Source organism: Squalius cephalus (assembly GCF_949319135.1).
Source record: "Squalius cephalus genome assembly, chromosome: 13".
Taxonomy (NCBI): Eukaryota; Metazoa; Chordata; class Actinopteri; order Cypriniformes; family Leuciscidae; genus Squalius; species Squalius cephalus.
The window spans coordinates 1493130-1505279 of NC_137134.1; the positions used below are offsets into that span (position 1 = coordinate 1493130).

The following is a 12150-nucleotide window of genomic DNA, read 5'->3' on the forward strand; positions in this document are numbered from 1 at the left end:
CAGCCCGTATTTCCGTTGGTGAGAGATGGTGATGATGACGCTGAACAGAAACCTGAAACCAGGAAGTAGCGCGAGTGACCGAAGTGCAGGACGATGACGAACACACAGGCTCTGACGATAGGCAGGAACACACGGGAAACAGGCATTATGATACGGGAACAGGCAGGAACACACGGGAACAGGCAGGAACACACGGAACATCCAACAACGCTCTGACAAAGACAAGGTGACAACAGAGAGACTAAATAGTAAATAAGCTGCAGCTGGAAACTGATCAGCGGCAGTGATCAGCGGCTCCGCCCAAACACACACACACACACCACAACAACACGAGAGAGGAGACAGCGAATCTATATACCGTGACACATTTGCAAATATAGCTTTGTCTTCTCGAATACAGTAATCAGTGGTTAAATTGGGCCGGGGCTCTCCGGGGCTCACCCCCGGCACATAAGCCTGCTCGTTTGTGTCCTGATGTGCCTGTTTGCAGTCAGTTGCCTACTGGAAATTATGTCACATTTGATGAAAGTGATGCTTTTGAAAACATATTTCTGATTATAAATGAAAGATTTTTGAAATGGCATGTCTATTTTGTCTCGGCTGAGCTGAGATGAGAACAATCGGAACATGGACATATTCTTGTTCAGCTGCTTAATCTCGTTGTCAGTCGACCATGATCACGCACCGCTCGCGCATGCCATGCGCATCTAGGTAGGCTACTCAGATCTCCAACACGGATAAATGTACGCAGCAATATATAATGAATGTTCCTGGGAGATCCGTAGTTGCGCGGGATGTGGAAGCGCACAAAAGTTCCAGAACCTTCAACCACCTTGAAAAAAAAAACCTCATGAGCTGCTGGCCGCCGCTGCAGCAGCAGATCAATTTTGTCAAGTTCAGCACAATGTTGGTTGTACAAAAAGTGCCCTGGCCTTGAATGACAAGGTAAGGAAAATATGTTTGGCACATTGTATGGGTCACTCTATATCATAACAAGGTAATACAATGTGTAATCAAGTGATGTCAATTCCAGCGTTATGGACGTGACATTTGCAGTAAAAACTTTAAATATAAATTCTCAGAAAATGCATTTAATATCAATATACTGAAACTGTTTATATATCCATACTCCCTTAATAAAGGAGTCCAGACATTAGAAAAATATCAGCCTACACATGCGTTACACATGCGTTTTATATTTAAAGGGTAACTAAACCCCTGGTCAGAGCCTGACTCCACGCACTGGCAATATTTGAAAAATGCTAGAAAAGTGGGCAGACCCCAGCGGAGATAGAGGGGACGAACCGTGAGCGGGGGGGCGTGCAGGTGAACGTGATTTCACCAAGTACCACATGTTCCTGGATCAACATCTTTGTTGATCCTGGAACAACTTTCCAATCAACCAATCAGATTTGACAAGTTTACAGTTTATGTCAAGTTTAGGCTTAGAACCAGGGTGAGGTGCTTCAACATCAGTGTTATTCACCTATCATTTCCTTCTGATTTTAGGGAAAAGTTATGGGTAGCGTTAGGTTTAGGGGTAGGGATAGGGTAAGGACTAAATTATGGGACAGGAATTTTACTCCGGGATCAACAAAATATGTTGATCCAGGAACATGTCTTACTTGGCAAAATCACGGTGACCGGGGCGTGCACCCGAGACCTGCTGTCAGACTCTCTAAAATGGAGAGTGATTCACAGGGGTCGCAAGACGATGTAAAGTACATGCATCTGATGAGTTTTATCGAGTTGATGTCAATAGCGCACGCTCTCTATAGGCATATTCATATTTTGCTTTGTGAAAAAATCCAGCAAAATGCGCCGGCGCGTTTGTCGACCCCAGAGGATTAACTTTAGCCAAACCATAAATTGTGATTAAAATATATATGATCACTCACATCAAGACGCCGCTGCAGTGGTGGAGTCCATGCAGGAGGAGCAGCGTTTGGCACTGCGTCGCTTTTCAGCGCGAGCTGTGTGGAGAAGCCCATTTCCACCTCTATTGCGTTGGAGAAGCAATCCCGCATAAAATGCAGGTTTCACACTCACGGTCTTCCAGGCCAAGTGCATGCAACCACTGGCGCCTAATTTTCAAGTCTGCTGGAAAGCTATGCAGTCCAGCAGTGCTGTTGCAACCAGCAACACTACACCTACGTACCCTCCTGCCCACTGTACTAAATACAGATAAATCTACGCTAGCTCATACCAAGGGTGTGGTGAGCTCGTACCAGGGGCGTGGTGAGCTGGAACCTGCTTACGTCACCTGCCACCGCTTACGTCACGTACCACCACAAACATCCAATAGTAAAATTCAACTGCAGTAGCCACCGTTCAACCTGAAGAGGGCAGCACTCAGACGTTTTTACACCATATATTGTAAAATTAAAACACTTTATACCCAAATGTCAAAAAAGTTACTCGAATCAATGAACAGCACTAATAAAGCCCCATTCTTACAGATCATTAACTAAAAAAAGTTGGTTTAGGGTTTAGTTATCCTTTAATATGAGGGAAATAGGCTACACATAATGTAGACGTGACACAAAAAAATCTTTAACTTTTAGGTGGCAAAATATTTTTTTGTAATTCTGTGAATTACACTGCAAACCAAAGTACTACCCACCGGATACTCTTCACAGAACATAAGATATTCATTTTATTATATTTTTCATGTTCGCATTTATGAGGAAAAAACAATGTTACGAACGTGAGTGCTCTAGAGCTGAAAGCGGCACTAAAAGACTGTTTAAAACTCTCACAGAGACCTCAAACAGAAAGCACAAAGCCTTTCTTTAAAATGAATTTCGTTTTGTATTAATTGCATCTTAATTTTATTCAATGTTTCATCAACCAATTGCCTGGATTTAATAAATAAGAAAAATATAGCAGACATAAACATGACACGGCGCGTGAACTGGAGCGCGTCTCATAAATGAACCGAAACTCAGCGTATAAGGTAGCCTACTTGCCTGACAGACCTGAGAAATATATCTATAGAAATGTCTTCTTTTGAACAGAACAATTCAAAACGAAAGAAAACAGACTGCTGCTTGTGTAATCCGTGTGAAATGTGCATTTCTCTCTGGCGCGTTCACTACTGCGAAGATCGCGATTCAGCATCGTCAACTTCATTTATGCAGGGCACTGACACAGAAAACACTTGTTTATTAATAAACAATTGAAATGTCTCCTTTTACATATTCATAATCATTACTTTTGTCGGTTCTTTGTGACAGATTTTAGATGCATTATTGACAGCGCCACCATTACATGTTACATGAACGCGTCACCACCGCATCAGCATCCAAAAACATGGAGATTTTTTTCAATCCCTGTTTTGGCAGGGAAAAACTGAGCAGAAAATGTAACGAAAATGTAACGAAACGTTGTAGAAATGTAGTGGTAGAAAGTATAATAATTGCTGCAAAATGTAACGAAGTAAAAGTCAAAAGGCTATGCACTATTGATTCTAAGTAAAGTACAGATAGGCTACGTGAAAAATGTACTTAAGTAACGAAGTATTTGTACTTCGTTACATTCCACCACTGCTGATTAACAGTAATGTAAATGCTAAATGTCCTAATACCTGTTGATACTACAACAATGCAAAGTATTATGCTCTTAACTTTGCAGTTTTTCACATATCATGTAAAACTCAATTTCTCCATTTCTTTGCACAAAACTCTCCAGAAAGTGCCATTTAATGGTTTATTTTTCAAAAAAAATTCACGGGGGGGGGGGGGGGGGGATTACCCCCGGACCCCCCTAGGGAGAGCCCCCACACATAACCAATCCCAATTTAATCCCTGACAGTAATGCTATAATATCTAATAGTAACTGCAAAGATGCTCACAACTAAAGCTAGGATGGACCATAGGTAGTATATCAAGGCTAGTTACACTATTAATGTTTGCACTGTGTACCTGTGTATTCTTTGTGTGCAGGTTAGCTGCTCTGATGCTAACTGGATTAGCTAACAGCAGAAAATCATGGGAAAGCATTCACCAGCTGGAAGCAATCCTTTGTGAAAGAGTGAAAACCATTGGTACTCATCTTAAATGAATGAACTGTTCAAAATGTCTGTATTGCAAATAAAGTACAGTCTGTACTGTAGCATATGTTCTGACACAGCATGCTTTGCAGAATACTGTCAGGAGCACTGGGATGAGGACGAGTTCTTTGGCTACCAGTTTCTGAATGGCCTCAATCCCATGATGATCCAGCGCTGCTCAACTCTGCCCGAGAATTTCCCCGTCACAGATGACATGGTCAAAGACACCCTAAGAGGGAGCAGCTTGGAGCAGGAGATGGAGGTACGCTACTTGCAAATGGCAATGATTTGGAATGACTGGGTCTGGTTTGCTCTGGTTTTGTCTAATTTCCTGGGTTTCTTCATTATTTGGTGTGGGTAACACTTTATAATAACGTTCAGTTGTAAGTCATTTATAAGTGATTAGTTAATGATGAACTAGTCATTTACAGAACATTCATAAATGAGTAGCAAGTGATATACTAACATTTTATGTATGTTTTGTAAATTCAGTTACAAGTCATTTACTAGTGATTAGTAAATGATTAACTAATTATTTACGAAACATGACTATGCGTTCATAAATGATTAGTAAGTGATATGTTAATTATTGGATGTATGTTTTGTAGATTCAGTTATAAGTAATTTACAATTGATTAGTTAATGATTAACTAGTCATATACAAAACATGAATGCGTTTCATAAATGTTTAATAAATGTTTGTTTTTTTGTATATATGTAGCAATTAGAGGGTGCAAAAAGTGTTGTAAATGCCTTGAATACACATACAGATCATTTGTAGGTATATGTAACACATTTACAAGTGATGAATAGTTTACACTTTAGATTAGGGGATGCAGAAAGTGTTGTAAATGATTTACAACACTTTCTGCATCCCCTAATCTAAAGTGTAAACTATTCATCACTTGTAAATGATTTATTCATGCGTTTACACATCTATAACAGGTGTTGAACACTGTAGTGTGTACTGTAGTGTAAGTGCAGACTGGTGAGGGTATAGACGGCTGTCTTCTCTGAAACACATGCAGTCTTTAACCACTGTGCACCTGATGTGAGCAAAACATGCAAAAAAAATGTAACATCATTTATTAAACATTTATGAAATGCATAGTCATGTTTAGTAAATGATTAGTTAATCATTAACTAATCAATTGTAAATGACTTATAACTGAATCTACAAAACATATAATGAACATATCACTAATTAATCATTTATGAATGATTAGTCATGTTTTTAAATGATTAGTTAATCATTAATCAATTGTAAATGACTTGTAACACAATTTACAAAACATACATAAAATGTTAGTATGTCACTTGCTACTCATTTATGAATGTTTTGTAAATGATTAGTTCATCATTAACTAATCACTTATAAATGACTTACAACCCAGAAAGGGAACATCTTCCTGTCTGACTATGAGATGTTGGACGGGCTGGTGGGGAATGTTGTCAGTGGCAGGCAGCAGTATCTCACGGCTCCCCTGGTCCTGCTGTACTGCAACCCTCATGGCATGATGCTGCCCATCGCCATTCAGGTGCGTAACTTGCATCTGGAGTGCAGAAATCCACAGGTTATGAATAAAACCTCGGCTCTTTGAGGGAGAACACAAGACATCACGCTGTATGGGATATCGCTCCTTGAGCATGTAGAGGGATTAGAATTAGCTTCAGCTAGGAAATGCTCAAGAAGCGATATCCCAGGGTGACATCGAAGTGCTTTGACCTAAAAGAGAAGTACCTGAGGACCTGGGCATGAAATGTGTGTGTGTGTGTGTGTGTGTGTGTGTGTGTGTGTGTGTGTGTGTGTGTGTGTGTGTTTGTGTGTGTGTGTGTGTGTGTGTTTGTTTGAGGGTTATTTAATTAAATACAGATGAATAAATCTTGAAAGATGAGGTAAATAACTGAATTATTACAAAGAAACAAAGAAAAGGTGATATGTAATGTACAACTGATGAGTAGGCAATCATATCTAAATGATTAAACGTTAAATAAATATTTTTTTAAGATGTCAATATCTTTATAGAGTAATTATGACAGATGCCGTGGAAATCCTCTCTCATTTTCTTAAATAAGAGAAAAATAATAACCCAGATTCCCTCAGAATCCGTTTGTACCATTTTCATGGATGCTCAAATGTAATCTGCACAGTTAAGGCAACAGCCCAGCAAAGACAACCCCATCTTCCTCCCAACGGATTCAAAGGCCGACTGGATACTGGCCAAGATCTTCGTCCGAAACGCAGAGTTTGGCGTGCACGAAGTCAACTTTCACCTGCTGAGGACTCACCTGCTGGCGGAGGTGTTCACCGTGGCCACGTTGCGCAATCTTCCCTCTCCACACCCTCTCTACAAGGTACTGATTCTGTCGCATTTGACGTGTAAATGGTGAGGGCTCATAGAAAAACAGGGGCAAGTTCCAGACATGCCACAACCACAGAGAGAGAGTGAGAGAGAGAGAGAGAGAGAGAGAGAGAGAGAGAGAGAGAGAGAGAGAGAGAGAGAGAGAGAGAGAGAGAGAATGAGAATGATAGCAAGTTAAATAATATATGTTACTTCTATACTATTTGACGTTGATGGCAGGGGAGTTTTTCAGCTGTAGTCTGTGGTCACAGCTGTTTATTATACCTCAGAGATGTGGCTTTGTGAAAAAGCCTGCCCTTCATTATTCGCCTTTTGGAGAGTGGGACTGACTCATCTATAGCCTGTGGACACAGACTACACAAACCATTGGGTACATGAGGGGTCACTAATGTCTTACTCAAACCCATTCACCTCCCTGTAACAATTCTCACCCTACCAACAATTCTAACCCTAATGTAAAAATAACTGGAATGGAACATAGGGAGTCACCTACAAAAGCAGGCTTGCAGGTACAGGTACACACACGCAGGTGCAATAACGCACACACTCACAGACAATAAATTAAAATGAATTCTTCATTCATATATTTTTATCTTCAAAGAATGTGAAGGCAGTGAATGCTAATCTCTTACATACTTTTCCTTCTGTAGCTCCTCTTTCCCCATATGCGATACACACTCCAGATCAACATCATGGCCCGGAAGCAACTGATATCCAAGGATGGGGCCATTAGCAAGGTATGCATATGTCATGGTTAAAGAGGCACTAAAGGTTCAGTTTTCAATTACAATCTTAATACACCTTTTGTTGAATTCAGTTCACTATCCTATGTACCTGCAAACATATCTTGTAAGATTGGTAAAAAACAACAACAACAAAAAACAATGGCTCTTTAATGTTTTCTGTGATGACTGGCTTCTTGAATAATCTACTCTTACTAAATTTATTCTTTTTTTATTGAAATTTTGGGGAAATTATTATGGGATTTGAGGTGACAGAACTTTGTTTATACAGTAGCCTTTGACCTAACTTTATGTCATGTCTTCTCTCCATTATTGATACCACTCTTAGTATGCAGGAGTAGGTGGAAAGTCATTGGAAAAGTTGCTGAAGCGTGCTACTGCCTCCCTGACCTACAGCACCCTCTGTCTTCCCGATAACATCTCTGAGAGAGGCCTGGAGACTGTGCCCCAATACTACTACAGAGATGATGGGATGAAACTGTGGGATATCATCAACAAGTATGACTACCAGTGGAGTTTAATCTAGTGTTTTATTGATAGGCATTATGTTTTCTACTCTCTCTCTGTGTGTGTGTGTGTGTGTGTGTGTGTGTGTGTGTGTGTGTGTGTGTTACATAATACATCCAGTTTTTAGGGCTGAACTAATACATCCTGTTGCACATTCTGATTCATATTTCAACAAATACAGTGTCAATAATACAGCTTCATGGGTTTATTAGTTAGTGAGCACATGCTGTACATGTTCTGTGTTGTAAGTCACTTTGAATAAATTACTGCTTAAGAAATAAATGCAAAGCAAATCTACCAAAAAAAGTAAACCTGGAAAACATCTGACTGTGAGTTTGCTTACAGGCTTGTTGCAGCTTTCTTGTCACTCTACTATCAACATGATGAACACGTGCAGAAGGACACAGAGCTGCAGCGTTGGATCAGTGAGATATTCACCAATGGCTTCCTGGGAAGAGATTCCTCAGGTCTGTTATCAGGGCTGTTGCAGTTGAAGATGCTGCAAGTGACATGTCACTTGACCTGCGGTGCGCTTGAGGTATTCTGAAAAGTTGAGATTTTTTCATCTCGCTGCACCTGGAAAAAATGAGCGCATTGCTTCAATTGACATAACAACCTACATTTGAAATAACAAACTCAAGCACGCAAAAGACGCAATATGTGAATGTCCCCTCGGCGAGCTACCTCCATTCAGGCCACAAGCTACTGGTAGCTCGCGAGCGACGTGTTGGAGACCCCTGGTCTAGACCAATGCGTATGCATTTCCAACCGAAATTGTTGCCATCTCAGAACATTTATTCCAACAAAGGTTTCCTTTTTTTCTTTTTTTTGTGCTCTTTTGTAAACCCCACTGTAATTCACTCTTTCATAGCAAATAATTGAACCAGGTCAATAGTCAAAATTAGTTTGGTTTATGGTTCCACTCTCCATTTTTGTGTGTGTGTGTGCGGGTGCGCGCACATGTACAAACATCCTAAACTGAGTTCCCCACCGAAACAGCCTTTCATTCTTCTTCACAGGAATACCATCATCTTTTCAGACATTGAAAGAGCTTATCAAGTTTGTCACCATGGTGATCTTCACTGCATCAGCCCAACATGCCGCTGTAAACAGTGGACAGGTCAGTTAGTACAAGTCAATTCACTTCCAATCACACAGAGCCATTAAAGCTGCAGTCCGTAATCCTGATCTCATACACTTTTTCTCAAATCAAGCAAATTGCTCCACACATTCCTCTAGCTGTACGATCAGTGTCACGTGTTCATGTGTTTTGATTCATGTGTATAGTTCTGTTTTAGTGTTTTGCGGTCTGTGTGTTAAGCCGAGCCCACACGGTGTGATTTTGGCCACGATTTGGCCGTCTGAGACAAATTTAGCAAAACCTAAAAGATTCCTCTGATCCTTGGCTTAAATCTGAAGTCTTTGATCGTTAGTTTAAAGCTTAAATCTGAAGTTTGACATGTTCACCAACAGCCGACTAATGACCGTTGCGATCACATTTTACCTCAGACAAAATTCTGACAGTATCAGAAGATCAAGCAACAATCGTAAAGGCCGGGTGCACAGTGTGCATTAGTTTACCCCTAATTTCCCCCAACTGCGAAACGGCTGCGGATCCGCTCCGGAACGGTGGCGGAGTCAATAGGTTTCCATTACTGACTGCGGAACGCCTGCGCTCCGACTCAGCCCTCCAGCGCAGATACGCAGAGCTTCTATTTTTGCCGGATGCCGGAGAGCTCCGCAGCAATTCAGCACTTATATCGCACGATCATACGAGAATTCGCGAGATCTCGTGGGTCCTCGTGACTTCAGCTGTCAGTCATGGCCGCAGTCGTTCCACAACAAATCCGGACCTGGTGGGTATTGAAGGACGGCGGAGCACGGAGCCGACACGCAGCGGAGACGATCCGCAGCCGTTCCGCAGTTGGTGGATATCCGGGGTCAGTCTTCCTCCAATCCTTGCCTGTGTTTCTCCTTGGTTATAGATTTCATTAGAGTCCTTAGTTCAGGTGTGTCTTGTTAAATAGTCTCATTAGTTCCTCTGTTTGTGGTGTACTTAAGCCCTGTTTAGTGCTGACCATTTGTCAGTTCTAACATCTTGTTTAGTTGGTTGCTCCCGTTCCTGAGCTTGTTCCCATGCCTGAGATTCTATTTTGTGAAGATTTGAGTTTGTTCTTGAAATTAAATTTTAAGACTGCTGCACTTAGATCTTGTTTCATCTCTACTGCAACCTACAGTGACATTCAGTGTTTGAGCTCAAAAACCCTCTGTTGTCCTGGCTTTGAGAACGGGAAACAAACATAGTGGTTGGGACCGAGCTATATACAATCCCAGCTAATCAAGCTTCAGCAGCATTAAGGGGAGGGTTTTCACTAGATTAACTATTTCAGACTCTGTTTTAAACTGTTTTCTGTTATTACATTACCTCAAGATGCTTCAACACTCTAGGGCAGCGGTTCTCAAAGTGTGGGGGTGCACGGAAAACAGACGTTACAATGGCTTTCAAGTGTGTGAATAGCGGTTGGCGCTCTGCCTTTACAAAGTGGCACCGAACACCAATTCCACTGAATCGTTCTTCTTAAGACTGTTGACTTGTCACCAGATTTTTTGTGTTTAAGGGGGGCATGACTAAAAAAATTTGAGAACCATTGCCCTAGAGCAAGTAGCCCAGGACGACAAGAAAAACCTGTCCATATCCACTTTCCATGGCCTAAGTAATGTGAATTATGTTCTTGTTATTCTTTATGAATATTTGGCTTCACAATATATCACATTTTTCACCAATTCTTTCCCCCCAGTATGACTTTGGCGGCTGGATGCCTAACTACCCCACTGCCCTCCGAAAGCCCCCTCCCAAGGAGAAAGGCCAAACCACTGAGGACGCGATCCTGGAGACCCTACCTGATGTGGGCACGACGGTGAATGGGATGGCTGTCCTGAAACTCCTGAGCAAGGACTCTGCAGACCATGTGAGTTTTACACCTTCATGTTAAAAGACTGCAATTAAATTTTGCTGTGAAAAATGTAATGGTGTTCTTGCGTATGTCATCATATTACTCTGGATGACAATGGCTTACTTACACTGCTTTCATTCCTCTAGTTTGCATTACCTGACTGTTACATTACAAAAGAGATTTAGCAAACTGTAAGCATAGTGTTGCAGTGGGCTCTTACAGAGTATTAGTGTGCTGTCATACGCACTGTGGTAAACATTGTTATAAACATGTTTCTTATCAACATGTTATTTACAATTACAATCTTGATACCCTGTCCGTAGTACCCTCTGGGACATTTCCCAGAAAACCTGCATGATGAAGAGGTCCCTTGCAAGCTCATTGGAGATTTTCAAAAGGATCTGAGGGAGTTGTCAGATCTCATCGAGAAGCGGAACAAGACGTTGGAGCTTCCCTACACCTATCTGAACCCCAAAAATGTGGACAACAGTGTAGCCATTTGAAAGGATACAGTAGTCCTTCTTAATACATTTGTCTTTCTATTAATAGCTTTGTCAAATATAAAGACCATAGCAAAAAAGACCAAAATATCTGTCTCATTTGATAAATTAAAGTGAGTCATGGATGTTGCCTTTCAGAGAAAATAAACAATGTGAAAGGCATTGCTTAATGTGTGGTGCATTTTTTTTTTAACTTGTTGGTTCTGAGATATGTTTTTAGAGCTGTGGTGCCATCTATTGACATTAATCAGTACAATCCTGCAATATTAAACATTGCGTATGTGGGTCCTGCCAGTTAATAGGGAAAATAGAGACACCAGAACTATACTTAACACTCGACTACGCCACCCGGAATACACCGGGAAATATCAGCCCTATACAGGGGGGCACACAGGTTCGTTACCAATATGTGGGCAAGTAGAGAGACAGGCAAGGGAGGGAGTAAAATGAGGTAACTTTATTAAAGTATACAAAAGATTAAAAGCGGTCAATACATTAATCTTACAAGGGCTCAATATTCACAAGTCACACAAAAAGAACAAAGAAAAAACAAAAACAACTGCACATGTGCAAAAAAAATAAAAAATACAAATACAAAAGAAAATTTAAAAGAGGGACATGGACTGCTGTAGCCCTCAATTGATAACAATACACTTAACTACACAAACACACACACACTGGTGAGAATCAATCCAACCTATGAGGCACAGCACACAATGTGGACACCATTAAGTGACAGCAGCCAAACTCTTCCCCTGTACACCCCCACACTCCCACACTGTTTCTCTCACTCCTCAGCGACCAATTAGCTCGGCCCGAAGTAACAAGCACACACACAAAGTTGAATCTAAAACAAAACTAATTTGACTGGAATGAGATCAAGGCAAGGCAGCAGTGCGTTACATCAAAAGACGTGCATTCCATCCCATAATACAGTGATGAAACCCTTGAACATGTAAACAAACACGATACAGCAGAATTACTAATAAAACAATCATAAAACAATCAAACAAACGAACGATTCTCGTACAT

General features: G+C 41.0%; 1 protein-coding gene across 1 annotated transcript; it reads left to right on the plus strand.

Annotated features, from left to right (window-relative positions):
• Positions 1-1259: 1259 nt before the first annotated feature.
• On the plus strand, positions 1260-11279 carry LOC307170536 (hydroperoxide isomerase ALOXE3-like; the record flags this gene model as incomplete). Its single annotated transcript, XM_079891659.1, has 11 exons — positions 1260-1306; positions 3945-4045; positions 4144-4313; positions 5446-5589; positions 6203-6406; positions 7065-7151; positions 7486-7655; positions 8010-8131; positions 8684-8784; positions 10463-10633; positions 10942-11279. The coding sequence occupies 11 exons, from the start codon at positions 1260-1262 to the stop codon at positions 11119-11121; spliced, it is 1497 nt and encodes a 498-aa protein (XP_079747785.1). The 3' UTR covers positions 11122-11279.
• Positions 11280-12150: the final 871 nt, after the last annotated feature.